The sequence below is a fragment of the Tursiops truncatus genome, chromosome X, assembly GCF_011762595.2.
Source record: "Tursiops truncatus isolate mTurTru1 chromosome X, mTurTru1.mat.Y, whole genome shotgun sequence".
In the NCBI taxonomy this organism is placed as follows: Eukaryota; Metazoa; Chordata; class Mammalia; order Artiodactyla; family Delphinidae; genus Tursiops; species Tursiops truncatus.
In genome coordinates, this window is record NC_047055.1 from 79,889,044 (window position 1) to 79,901,671 (window position 12,628).

Sequence of the window (12,628 nt, forward strand, 5' to 3'; positions counted from 1 at the left end):
TGAGCAACTGTCTGAAGGACTTGAAGGCATCTAAAATCTCAGTTTAACGGTCTGTAGCTTTTGCAATTTTCCAGAGAAATCTGAGCTCCCAGGTCATAGGATCCTTCTTGGGTCATACTTATTGCCCAAGGGCAAAAAGGCAAGGAGTGGCCTTACTGCATCATCTGGATTGGTTCTAGAGATGGGGTGGGGGTGCCTTTTAGAGTTGGTGAAGCGTGTGCCACGTGGCTAGGGCAACCCTTTAGACTTGGATGCACAAGTGGCCAGGATGCTATAGAAGGGTCTGGATCAGCCTTTCTTCCAAGAATGCTCCCAACCAGCCCCTGTCATCAACCTCGAATAGGACAGTGTTCCTGGGGTCTTAGGGCAGTGAGGCTAGGTACTTGGACTCCTGGAGATATAATGGCAGTGGTGATGGCAGTGGCAGCAGGAATTCAGTGAGGAGCCTCCCCTCCCCACCCCCCGACCCCACCTCGGTCTTCCCCATTCCTCCCATCCAGCCCAGCTCCCTCCCAGCTATCCACCAGCAACCCCACCATGGGTCTCAGGCAACCACACCATGGGTCTCAGAATTGCTAAAAGAATGTCAGACCATGCCACACCCCATTAGACCTCAATGAAGAGCACCTCCAGTTGGACCATCTCTTGTAAGTAACTTTTATTTTTATTTACAACAGAATTGGTGGCTTTATTCCTCCATCTTTAGGAACAGTTGGCATCAGCAGCCAGATGGAAAGTCTGCAGTGAAGTCAAACTCATTCTGTCCCAGCCACAGCTCCGGAAGCTCATTGGCTCGGTCCAGTCCCAGTTCCACCACCAGTGACATCAGCACCTCCTCATCCACCGGGTCTGAATCGATGATGGCAGAGCTCTGGGCACCAGCAGAAGGAGAGAGTGACCCCGCCCCTCCCGCCTGAGCCCCGAAGCCCCAGTTTGGCAGGGGCCCTGCCTCTCCAGGTTGGCCCGGAGTGGCGGCGGCCATCCCATGATACTGGCTATTAAGTTTCTGCAGCTGCATACTGGCCAGCAGGTGAGGGGCGGGGTTCAGGTTGAAGGGTGGGGGTTTAGTGGGAGGGGCGGCAGTAGGAGAGCTTATTGGAGATGGAGATCCCGAGGAACTAGCAGAAGCCCCATTGGCCTTGGTTCCATTCGAGGTTACCCCGGGGTAGTGCAGGATGGCCACTGCTTTGCGATCTTTCACCGCCAGGTTAGAGTAGGCCAGAGAGCTCATCTCTGGGTTGGCATCCTAGAAGACAGAGAAAGGCAGAGTATGGTACCCCTGCTCCAGGCTTTGTTCCTCACCATTCATCAGGCCCAAAAAGTGCTTCATCAGGGGCTAGTGGTGGGGAAGTAGCAAGAAGGCCCCCTGGAAAGGTAGGCTCCTTTCCTAGCTTGAGTTAGGCTCAAGTATCCTCCTGCCACCTTGGCTCCGAGCACTGTGCTCAGGCCTAAGTCCTCATGCTGGGCACCCGTCATCCTAAATGAGTTCACTGCTTTCGTCTCCGTCCCCCGACTCTGCCTTCAGCTCGCCATTCTACAAATGGGATCTCATTGTCCCTCTTCTCAGCCTCACTTTAATCCATTGAGACAATGGAGCAGTTTTTTTCGAATTCTGCTTCTCTGCTCCATTCTCTGCCATCTTTCAATACCCCTAGTGGGTTCAAAGTGACCATGTTTAAGTAGAAGCTATTTTCATTCTCTCCCAAGAAAGCCCTGCTGTCTCCAGTCTGCTAAAGGACACCAGATACCCCAGCCAGGAGGGCCTACCACATGGCCGCGGCCCTGGCCTGGTTGTCTTTCCGGCTCCAGTGTCTCCGACTGTAAAATGGCAAAAGTTACCTCCTTCATAGGTGAGGTGCCACCCTTGACATCAAGTGCAGGCCTCGACATAGTTGGCATTTCAGAGCCTTGGCAGAAGTTGGATAAATTGGTGGGATGTGATGCTGCCAGCTGGAGCTGTTGTGCTGTATGTGAGGGAGAAGAGGTAATAAGGGCAAAGGCTTTATTGACCAAGCAGGTACTAGCAAAGCCCAAAGCTGGGCCACTCCACACAGCTACAAGGCAAGGATGGTGACGGGTTAGACCCAAGACCAGAGACCACCTGAGCAGAGGGAGGAGATCCAGTTGGAACTTTTGCCTGAGGCAGGAAAGGTGCTAGATTTGGCCAGGTGCTGCCCAGACAGCCAGCTACCCACATCACCAAGAGGGGACACATATGACCGTTTCCTCATGCCAGTGATGTCAGAGCCCCAAGTAGGGTGCACTCTTCCTGATTCTGAGGACAGCAATGTCCTTGAGTAAGTAGCACACTGTCTCAAAGGGCCACAGGCATTCAGATTGGAGGCATTTAGGTCTCCACCAGAACTGGGAGAAAGTAGGAAGGCGTCAGGGCGAGAAAGACCTAGAAAGCTGGGGGCTGCTACCCAGAGAAGGAATAGGTCCCCAAAGCAAATGTCATGGGGCTCCAAAGTCCTGCCTCAGCCATGGTTTCGTGTGAGAGAAGCTGGGATGATCAGGGTAGTCTGGGGGCTCTGAAGTAGCCAGAGAGCAGCTAGGGATGTCTCAATTTCCTCCACACCACAAGCCCCCTCCAAGACAGACCTGGCAGCAGCACTTGGTTTTCCCAGGACACCTGCTCTGAGCCCAGACACACTCATCTGTAGTGACAGGTGGGCATAATTCTTCCCGGAGGGAAACTGAGGTACAGAGGTTCAACAGCTTTCCCATCAGGTGGCAGTGGCTAAGGGAGCAGGAGCCAGCACTCCTGTGCCCACATGCCTCATCTGACCGCTGGCCAAATCATCATACCTAGAATGATTCAAATGGCTCCTGAAGAAATGATCCCCTAGGTCAAATGCCAAAGGGATAAGATAAGGGGATGAAGGGAAAAGAATCTCCCCAAACCAGAAAATAATAATAATAAACAATCTCTGAAGACTCTAAAGTTATTTTCCCAGAAGCTTTTTTTTAAAGCCCCATATATTCTAGCCTTCATGATGAATTAGAGATGTAGAATGTCATATTTATAAATACCTCCTGGCCCAAAGAATCTTCAGCATCTTCAAAAGTCTCTAATCTTTCCAACAAGGCTAGAATTCTCTGTGACACCTCCCTCCCCCAGTGGTCATTAAGAATCTGCTCAGACCCTTCTAGAAAGTGGGCACTTACTACCCCTCTTTATCATCTCTGCACCGCTTACTTGTAGGGGAGGGAGGCAAGAAAAATAGAAAAAGGAAGGGGGGCAGAAAACACAAGAAAACAATCGGTTGCTGGGTCTGCCACCACTGCTTGATTGGAGCCCTGTTTCTTCTCTGAGGCAACCAGAGAATATTTCAAGCCAGTGATTACAAGACAAGGAATCTAATCCGTGTCGTCTTCAAGAGCCCAGCACCTTCAGTATCAAGCAATTTTCATGTCCTAAGAAAAATGTCGGGAGGGGGGTGGCTGTCCATCCTTTCCTGTTCCTATCCAGCCTTTCTTCTTTCTTTATGCTACCAAGTACCCGAATGTGCATAAGAAAAAAACAAACAAACAGCAGCAACAACAAAAAGAAACAGAAAGAGGAGGAAAAAAAGAAAAAGGAAAAAAGAGAGAGGGAGTGCAAGAGAAAAGTATCTCTGTTCTGATATCAGTTCCTGGGGAAGACCATTTTACCACGTCTCCCCCTTCAGGCTGTGAGCTCCCCTAGGCAGGACCCTGTTTGCATTCAGATCTGTTGCCTCCCATCGCCGCTTCCCCCTCCACCAGCCCCGACCCCCGGCCTGGGTCTGTGCTCCATAGGCGCTCAGTAAGTGTTGTTGTATCCGTCTGAAGAGGCAACCGCATCTCGATCGGAATCCTTGCCCCTGCTTCCCCGATTTCGTCTCCCCTCTGCCACCCAGCCCATTCGAAGGCAAAACGTGGCAGCACAGAAACGTCCCAGCTCTCTCTCCAAGCCTCGAGCCGACCACTGCGAAACAGCTGCGAGAGACGGCTGGGCAACCCAGAGCAACAAGTGCCTCGTCTCCTGCGGGTGCCTCGCGGGCCCGGGCCACCAGTTCCCGGTCCCGCAGCCCGCCCTCCTTCACAGACCGTCCCGTGGGCCGGCAGCCCCCTATCGCCTAGATGAGGGTGGGAAAGGGAGAGGAAGAAGAGAGAAGGGAGAGGCAGGTAGGGGGGTCGCGTCTTTGACCTGTTGGGGGACCAAAAGTTAAAATGGCACCAACCGGATGGCTCCATCTCGATTGCTATTTTCTCACTCAGGAGAAATTTAAAAATCCAAACAGTACTGCGGCTTGGCTTGGATGCGCTCTAACCAGACCAGTCAGTTTCGCCACCTGAAAACTAAAGGCCCGTTGTTTGCAGACAGCTCGGCCGCCCTCCTCGCCACATCCCAGGTGGAGCCGCTGGAGCTGGGGGCGGCCGGGAGCATCCCTGCACGGTGGACCGCGAGCACCCAGGCCGCCAGGGCCCCGAGCGTCCGATCCCGCGAGTGCCGTATCAGGAACCGATCGTGGAGACAGGATAGACAGGCGGGGAGGGGCCCGGGGTCTCGGCCTCCCCGGCGAGTTTGGGGCCCCGCGGTGCTACCGCTCGCGGGGGCGCACTCCGGCGCCGGCTGCGGCCACTCCCGCGCCTCACCAACACTTACTGAGCGCCCGCAGAGCACCCGACGCGGCCGCGGGCTGAGCCTACCCCCTAGCCAAGTCGCCTGTGGTCAGTGCTATCACTCCGCTACGAGAAGAGTGAGAGGCTCGGAGAGGTTCGGTAACTTGCCCAAGGTCACAGCGCTAGAAAGTGGCGGAGCCGGGATTCGCAGCCAGGTCTGTCTGCCTCCAAGTCCGGCGCTTGGCGAGGCAGGGACTCCGTGCGCGGCCCGGCCCCGCCGCCGGCGTTTATAGGCAGAGGGGTGTGTGCGTGTGTGCGCGTGGGGGAGGGGGGCGTGAGTGTGGGGGAGAGCAGAGGTCGACCAGGCAGTAGAGGCAAGTTGCCCAAATTCTCTAACTTCCATCCCTCAATTCCGCTGAACTCGGTCCGAAAAGCCCCTCTCGCCTTCAGACCCCGAAGGAAACCTGAGCTTTGTGCAGCCCCAGAGCCGGAGCGTCCACATGCGGTCCGGGCGATTAGCAAAGTCGGTGGAAGCCAAGCTGGAGAAAGCGCGGGCGCGGGGAGAAAAGGTGCTGCTGTCTCCCCAGGAGAAGCGGGCGCTTGGCCCGGCCGGCCGGCAGGCGGGCGCGCTGGCGAGCGAGCCGGTTCGCTGGCTGGCGGGCGGGCGGGCGGCGGCCCCTCCGCCCCCCCAGCAGAGCAGCTTTCAAACAGAAAACAAGTCCCCCAAAGACCCCCGGCCCGCCCGGCCCCCGCCCGCTCCCTGCGCCCGCTCCGCTGGAGTCCCCGGCCCAGCCGCCCAGCCCACCGCCCTACCGGGCGGCCCGGCTTACCTCCGCGAAGCCGCCTGCCCTGGAGAGAGGGAAGCGCGGAGCCTGGTGAGCCGCGGGCGCAGCGGCGGAGCCCCCAGCCCCTGGCACGCACGCCGCCACCGCCGCCGCGAGCCGGTCGCGCTCAGTGCCACCCGACCCCGGGGCGCCTGGGAAAAGCCCGCACCACCGCGCCGCGCCGCCGCCGCACCTCACCGTGCCGCGCCAAGCAGCCCCGGCCCGCGCCCGTGCCCGCCCGCCCGCCCGCAGCTTCGGCGCCTGACTCCGGGGCGGTGGCGGTGGCGGTGGCGGTAGCAGCCACCGCGCTCCCTTCCCGGCGCGGGGGAACCGGGTCTCAAGCCCCCATTGCCGCCCGGAGAGCCCTGACGCACACGCACACGGGAGCAGGCTGGCCTCGGCTAGGAATCCCAGGAAGGACAGACCCTTTTCCCCCTTTTTCTCTCCCCCCTCCCAATTTCCACGTCTTTATAACCGGCTTAGGGCATTATTAGCACATGTCCTGGCTCGTGGGCGAGTTGGTGGCAAAATCTGAACTGGATACTCACCGAGGGCCAGAGCGGGTGCTGCGCCTTCCTCAGCCCTCTTCCTCCTCGCCAGGAACGACCCTTCTCCGGCGGGCTGTGGGCGGGCAGCCGGGCGGAGCGAGCCTCTTCTCGGCAGCTCAGCGGTGCCCCTTCTGCAGCTGTGCCGCTGGGAACATTTTATAGCGGCGGCTGGCGTGTGTGGCCCTTTAAAGGCGCTCGAGCTGGTGCAGTCACCGCGGATCGTGTGAAAGCGAAGGGCCGGCTGGGGAACGGAGTCCGAGCGGCTCCGCGGGTCCGGCGGCGCCGGGGACCGGCCACGGCTCCCGGGGTGCGGCTGGCGGGCCCAGGCCGTGGTCGCCCCGAGCCCCGAGCCCCCGGCCGACGCCTGCGCTTCTAAAGCGGGCGGGGGCCCGGGCCCCGGGCACAGTCTCTCCCCACCGCCCTGCATGGACTTGCCCAATAAATTCCACTTAGTAATTTCGCTGAGGCGAGGGAGAGCTGTTAGTGTCTGTTTTCTGACCTAAATCTAGAGGGTGGTCAGAGCGGGCTTCAGGGAGTTGGGGGGAGAGCTATGGGCTCAGGAAATGACCTGGGGGAGGAGGACGAACAAGGGACGGGGTCCAAGGGGCACGATTTGGGTTTTCTGCAGGGCTTTCTCGGAGTCTGTCTGCTCCCTTTGGGCTGCACCATCTCCCTGGTTGAAGGGCCGAGGCTGGGGGTCCCTTTCCCCTTAAAGTCGCCAGATTCCAGGCAGAGCTTCTTGGAGGGCCTATCCGTCCCGCAGCGGTGGCTTCCTTCGAAGACCTGAGCTGGGATTGGGTTCAAGGGATTCTCTCTTGTGGTTATCCAGGGCTGAAGGAGGCTGGCGGGTTGCGACGTGGAGATAAGTCACGGATCGTGGGGCCAGGTGCAGCTCACGAGGCACAGCCGAAAGGCCAAGAGCAGGCAGCAGGGTATGAAGAGCTTGCCCCGGGGCTCGCGGGGACGACTCCTGCGTTCCCAGTATGCCAGGTTATTTTATTATCATTATATAATCATTCCAGGTAATAAGAATAACATTTTGCATTAGGAGCACATCTTTCTCGGGTTAGGATGTTATCTTACAAATCTCCTCGGAAAAGAGGTCCGGGTCTTCTGCTTCATTTCAGTCATGCTCCTCCTGGCCAACAAGCTCCCATCTCGCCTCTTACAGGAAGGCCACCAGGACTACCCTTCTACCAAACTCTCTTTTCTTGGCCCCTTTCAGCAATAACTACTCAGTTTACAGTGTTTATAAAACATGCTCTTTTTTAAAAGTCCTGATGTTAAGAAAAAAGGGGGGAGGGAATGTCATGAAGTCATTTTCACTGTGTATGTGTTCTGTCTTCTTAATTGGATTTGAAGACCTAAAGGTCTTTTCCTTTTCTTCTTTCTTTCCCACTTTTTCTCTTCTTTTCTTTCTTTCTTATTCTTTTTCTTTAGTACCCCAAAGTGCCCTGCATTTGCTCTTTGAACAAAGTTCTGTTTGTCGATGGACTGACCGGCTTACTGACGTAAAGATGAGGAGCAAACAGAGGGACAGATCAAGGCCCTTCCTTGACGCCTGGAGTAAGCTGGGGCCAGTGCTCTGGACGCCAGGTAAACCCATTCCCCAGCCCCCAAAGCTATCTTGCCTGTCTCCCTTCCTTCCCCTCACCCTGCCTCAACACAAACCCCAGTAACAATCACATCCCACACACCATCCTTGCACTTTCTCACTTTGCACAAAGATTGTAGGTCGTGCCCAGTTTCCTTCTGATAAAAGGCGGGATCTATCGGGACCCTAAAACCCTACAAAGTTTGCTTGTGAAATACACCCTCAAGCCATCTTGGTGTTTGCCTGACGTGAGCGACCCCGGGCTTTCGAATTGTGTTTTGCTAATTTGGACCTCCGACCTACCCTCCCCCTCAGCCCCCGCTCGGGAGAGGGTCTGGAAACCGCGACAGCGTCTCTGCGGAAGGCTCCGGATCCGGGAGGTGGCGGATCCGCCCTCCATCTATTGGATGGCTCCCAGGCCAATTGTTAGAAAGAGGCATATGTTCATCTCGGCTTCTGGAGTGTCTCCGGAGCAGTTGCTCAACAGCCAGCCCCCTCCCCCATCCGGACCATTGAAGGGCAGAAAAAGGAGCGCCCTCCGCCACATTTCCCTTTGCCCACATGCCAGAAAGGGTCTCCCCACTGGTAACTTCCTGTCATCTCCACTGTCCACCTCCTTGGGAGCAGGAAAGAGAGGGGCTACGGGCACTCAGCTTTGGAGCACAAAAGCCACCCTTTTCCTTTGGGGGGCAGATGGAAGGGGAGGTTAGTCTCAGAGGCAGGGAGAGAGCAAAGGAGACATTTGCATTTCTCTGCAAATATGCCCTGGATCACTGACTTCCCAGTCAGTTCCAGCAGAGCTCAGAGCTCTCCGCTGAACTCTTATCTCTAACTTGGCAACTAGACTGCGAGCTCGCAAACCAAGGAGAGGACAGGGATGATCACCCAGCAAGAACCTTCTGTGCTCCAGCATTGGACCTGGCATGTTCCCAACCATCATCTCACTTAATTCCCACGCCCTGTGAGGTAGGGTTTACCAAAGGTGAAAAGGAGTCCCAGAGATTGTTCAAGTTCACACAGCCAGGAGGTCCGGTGTTTGAATCCAGGTTAGGCTGAGTGTAGAGTCCTCACCCTCACCCCTGCACCTTGCTGCCTGGGAGGGTAAGGGGGCATCTAAACTGTGGTCAAGAGTACAGGTTCAGGGGTCAGTTCTCCTGGGTTTAAATACCTACTCTGCCATTTACTAGCTCTGTGATCTTAAGCCAAATGGCTTCATTCTTCAGGCCTCAGTTTTCCCATCTGTTAAATGGGGATTATAATGGGAGCAACTCCGTGGGCTTGTTGCAAGGATCAAAGGAAAAGCTTGGGTTGATGCCTGCTGTGTAGTAAGTGGTCCACAAATGCTGTGCCTTCTGATTCTTTTCCTTTTGCCTCCTAGTCCTGCCTCAGCTTACACACTTCAGGTTCAATAATACTTGCTGACTGATTAATTAAAAAACCAGGCTGTGAGGGGATGAAGCAGGTCTATAAACTCAGGAAGGGGAGAAAGAGGAAAATGCAGGTTTGTTCTCAAAATCCCACCTTCCAGAACCAAGGGCTGTCTGAGCCTTATGATGGGAGCAAATTACGGAGCAAAAAAAGACCATGACTTTTTACAGGACAGCCCGTATGCATACAGAGTGGTCTCTAGAAACATATACAATAAGTGTGTAGAAAAGTTAAAAAGCACACATTGCCACGTGGCTTGCAGGATCTCAGTTCAAACCCCGACCAGGGATCAAACCCCGGACAACAGCAGTGAAAGGCTGGAGTCCTAACCACTAGGCCACCAGGGATCTCCCATAAAAGCACAGGTCTTTGTTTAAGAATGTTTGGAGCAGAATTGTTTGTAATAGTGAAAAATGGAAAGCAATTTAAATGTCCATGGTGAAGGAGCGGCCCTTGGTACCTTGATACTAAAAAACATTGTTTTTAAATCCTGATTTCAAAAACTCTTTTATTCATGGGAAAATGTTCACAACAAAATATTAACTAAAAAAAAGACACAGGGTACAAAGTTGCATAAATATGATGCCAAGTTGCAAAGGGCACAAAGAGCAGAAAATTAAGTACTCACTGTTTCCAACCATGTATGAATATGGGTAATGAAGCAATGGTCAGGAAAACAACAGTGTCAGGCGGGTGGTAGGATTGTGAGGCATTTTTTTTCTCTTTTCTCTGTTATGCAATATGATTATATTATTCTTATAATTTACTATAAGTTTATAGTTAATGGACTGCGTAAACAGTATGCTTCTACTATTGTTAAAATTATTTGTGCGTAGAAAAAATATTGAAAGAATATACACCAAAATAGGGACTTCCCTGGTGGTCCAGTGGTTAAGACTCCGCACTTCCCATGCAGGGGGCACAGGTTTGATCCCTGGTTGGGGAACTAAGATCCCACATGCTGCGGGGTGTGGCCCACCCCCCCAAAAAAGTTTCTTAAGGAAAAAAAAAACCTAGAAAAAAACAAACAGAACACCAAAATGTTAACAGTGATTATAATTGAATGGTGGGATTATGGATGATATTTTTCTTTTCCTTTATTTTTCTGCTATAAGATTATATTATTTTCTTACAATTAAAACAGGTGCATAATTTGAAAAGTGCGTAATCAGTACAATCCCACTGGTGTTAACAGTATGGCTGTAAATTGAAAAAAAATGGGAAGGAAATGTATTAAAATATTAACAGTTTTTATATTAAGTGGTAAAGGATTATGATTCTTCTTTAATATGATTTTATTACTTTTATAGTTAAAATAAAATGAATACTTACGAATGGCATATACAGTAGGATCCCACTTTTGTTAAAAATGTATATATATGTGGGTGTGCATAGAATAAATAATAGACGACTCCAAAATGTGGTTGTCTCTGGGTGGTAGGGTTACGGGTGATTTTTGTTTTCTCTCTTTTTAAAAAAAATTTTATTGGAGTATAGTTGATTTACAATGTTGTGTTAGTTTCAGCTGTACTGTTTTCTCTTTTATACAGGATTTCTTCATTTTCCAAATTTTTTACAGCTATCATGTATTATCTTTTAGTTATGAAAAATGTAAAAAAGAATTCAATACTGAAGTATTTATGGGAAAAAAGGGCATGTCTGGGATTTGCTTTAAAATATTCCAGTGGGGATGGGAGAAAAGTGGATGGGGATATAGAAAAAAATGCGATGATAATTGTTGAAGAGGGGTACATGGGCCTTCATTATAATGTTTACTTGTGATTATGTTTGAAAAGTTCCATAAATACTTTTTAAAAAGCATTTTCACATCCATCATCTTATAATCTTATGCCAACCCTGTGGGGTTGATTATCTCCATTTTGTAGAAAACCAGAGGTTTTCAAGAGGTGAAGTCACTTGCCCAACCCGTCACACAGTTGGGAAGTGAGACAGTAGGCTTGACTTGGGGCTCCTCACTCCAAGCCCAGGGCTCCCCACCACATCCCAGTTGCTGCTTCTTTATAACAATTTAAAAATATTAACATTTCGTCTGGCGATAAATGTCATAATTGTTCCCTGCACAGAAATTGGAAATAACAGAAAAGCACCAGGAGGAAAACATCATAACCCACCGGCATCATAGAAAGACCCTTTGGTGTCTGGTCATGCAGACTTTATCCCTGCTGTCTCTTACTCCAGAGGTAATGGGTGGGGCAAACATCGTAAATGCAGTAGGAGTGGTGAGTCATTCCTAATGGGCTGGTGAGTGAAGCTGCAGCTGTTTGGGGACCCCATCATGTGTGAGGGGCTCAGGAGATGGTCAGTCCTAGCCACCGCCTCCCATCCTTCCTTCGTGCCCCCTCCAGATACTGCAGTCTGGATCACAGTTCTTTCCTGTATTCTTCCTTCTCCTGTAGGATCTCAAGGACTACAAGTCCATTTGGGAAGTCAGGGTGGCCTCTCTCCCCTTATTTCATCTGGAGACCCTGCCCAGAAGCCCCCTTGGGATCCTGCAAGTCTGCAACCACACCGAGTGCGGTTGTGCCTCCATTTCCCCATCTGGAAGATGCTAGTGAGAATAGCAGACCGGTTAGCCTCTGCCAGGGAGTGATGAGCTAACGTCTGTAGCGCTTTCCAGCCCCTCGGAGCAAGGTGCCGGAGCCTCCCCAGCGCCTCGCCTGCCGCTGCCAGCCTGAGTGAGCGCCTGGGCCTGGCTGCCCCGCGCCGAGGGAGCGGTCGCATTCCTCTGCCCCAGGCCAGCGGGCTTGGACCCGCACTCGCTTCTGCTCCTGTGTTAAAAGAAAAAAAAAGGAGGAGAATTGAAAAGAAGAGAGGATGAAGAAGAAGAGGGGAACAGGGAACAAGATTAGTCCTGGGGAAATGGCCTTGAGAAACAGAAAACAGAAGAGAGCAGGGAGATAACAGGGCATCCTTGGGCACTCCAGTCAGCTTCAGAGATTGTAGCCGTGGTTTCCTGTTTACACAGCGGGGTGGGGAAGTTTGGAAAGGGCCAACAACTGGGGCCAGTCGAATTGATTCCCTACTTGATTTCCTGTTATTTGTACATAATGGGAAAACCTCAAATATATGCAAACAGCTTCGGCCACCCAGCCTCTCACATCCTTCATGGCTCCGCCCACTTCAGGCTTTGGGGATGTCATTCCAGTATATGCCCCTTCTCTGTGCTCCCTCCTGGCATTTAACTTCACAAGAGGCCTAGGAAGTCAGCACTATCACCCCATTTTAGAGAGAAAGGCACTGAGCCCAGAGAGGTGAAATAACAGGCCCAAGATTGCAAAACTAGTAAGCAGCGGAGCTGAGATGCACAACAGAGTGGGACTCACCCCTAAGGCCAAACTCTCCCTCTAGGCTCCCTGCTCCTCTGTTATCGGTGTCTATGCTCTTCTTGCTTCTAGAACGGATGCTCGGCCTCTCCCACTGCAGTTGGTGGTCAATGTGTGTGGGGCAGAAGGTATTCGTGGCCCAGCTTGAGGGAGAGACCCTTGAGGGGGGAGCCCAGTTAGGGTATGCGGCAGGAGTCTCCAGGGATGAGGTGCGGGTTGGGAGAGGGCTGCAGCCCGAGGATGGCAAAGACGACTCTGAAAAATATTATCTAGGGAAAAGCACAAGGTTCAAAGGCAGGGAGG

The 12,628-nt window shown here is 52.7% G+C and overlaps 1 protein-coding gene and 1 long non-coding RNA gene across 12 annotated transcripts; one reads left to right on the forward strand and one right to left on the reverse strand.

Moving 5' to 3' along the window:
• Window positions 1–643: 643 nt before the first annotated feature.
• CITED1 (Cbp/p300 interacting transactivator with Glu/Asp rich carboxy-terminal domain 1) lies at window positions 644–6,567 on the reverse strand. Of its 11 annotated transcripts, none has more exons than XM_073799699.1 (4): window positions 5,960–6,052; window positions 5,418–5,436; window positions 1,840–1,964; window positions 644–1,246 (listed from the first exon to the last, which is right to left on the reverse strand). In XM_073799699.1, the coding sequence occupies exons 3-4, from the start codon at window positions 1,897–1,899 to the stop codon at window positions 719–721; spliced, it is 588 nt and encodes a 195-aa protein (XP_073655800.1). In that variant the 5' UTR covers window positions 1,900–1,964; window positions 5,418–5,436; window positions 5,960–6,052; the 3' UTR covers window positions 644–718. The 11 variants fall into 11 exon arrangements, with proteins under 11 accessions (XP_073655800.1, XP_073655797.1, XP_073655801.1 ...); XM_073799696.1 differs by lacking the exons at window positions 5,418–5,436; window positions 5,960–6,052 and adding exons at window positions 4,206–4,323; window positions 5,786–5,835; XM_073799700.1 differs by lacking the exon at window positions 5,960–6,052 and adding an exon at window positions 5,792–5,827.
• Window positions 6,568–6,576: 9 nt separating this feature from the next.
• On the forward strand, window positions 6,577–12,000 carry LOC141277668 (uncharacterized). Its single transcript, XR_012329429.1, has 3 exons — window positions 6,577–6,949; window positions 7,400–7,555; window positions 7,869–12,000. It is a non-coding gene; the product is annotated as an uncharacterized lncRNA (long non-coding RNA).
• Window positions 12,001–12,628: the final 628 nt, after the last annotated feature.

Excerpts from the sequence above, each read along its gene's own strand:
- CITED1 (XM_004326988.3), bottom strand. The coding sequence starts at position 6,386 with ATGCAGGGCGGTGGGGAGAGACTGTGCCCGGGGCCCGGGCCCCCGCCC. Across the intron at positions 1,965-5,959 it reads AGCACCCGCTCTGGCCCTCG|CACAACAGCTCCAGCTGGCA; the intron begins GTGAGTATCCAG and ends CCTCACATACAG. Across the intron at positions 1,247-1,839 it reads GCACCTCACCTATGAAGGAG|GATGCCAACCCAGAGATGAG; the intron begins GTAACTTTTGCC and ends TCTGTCTTCTAG.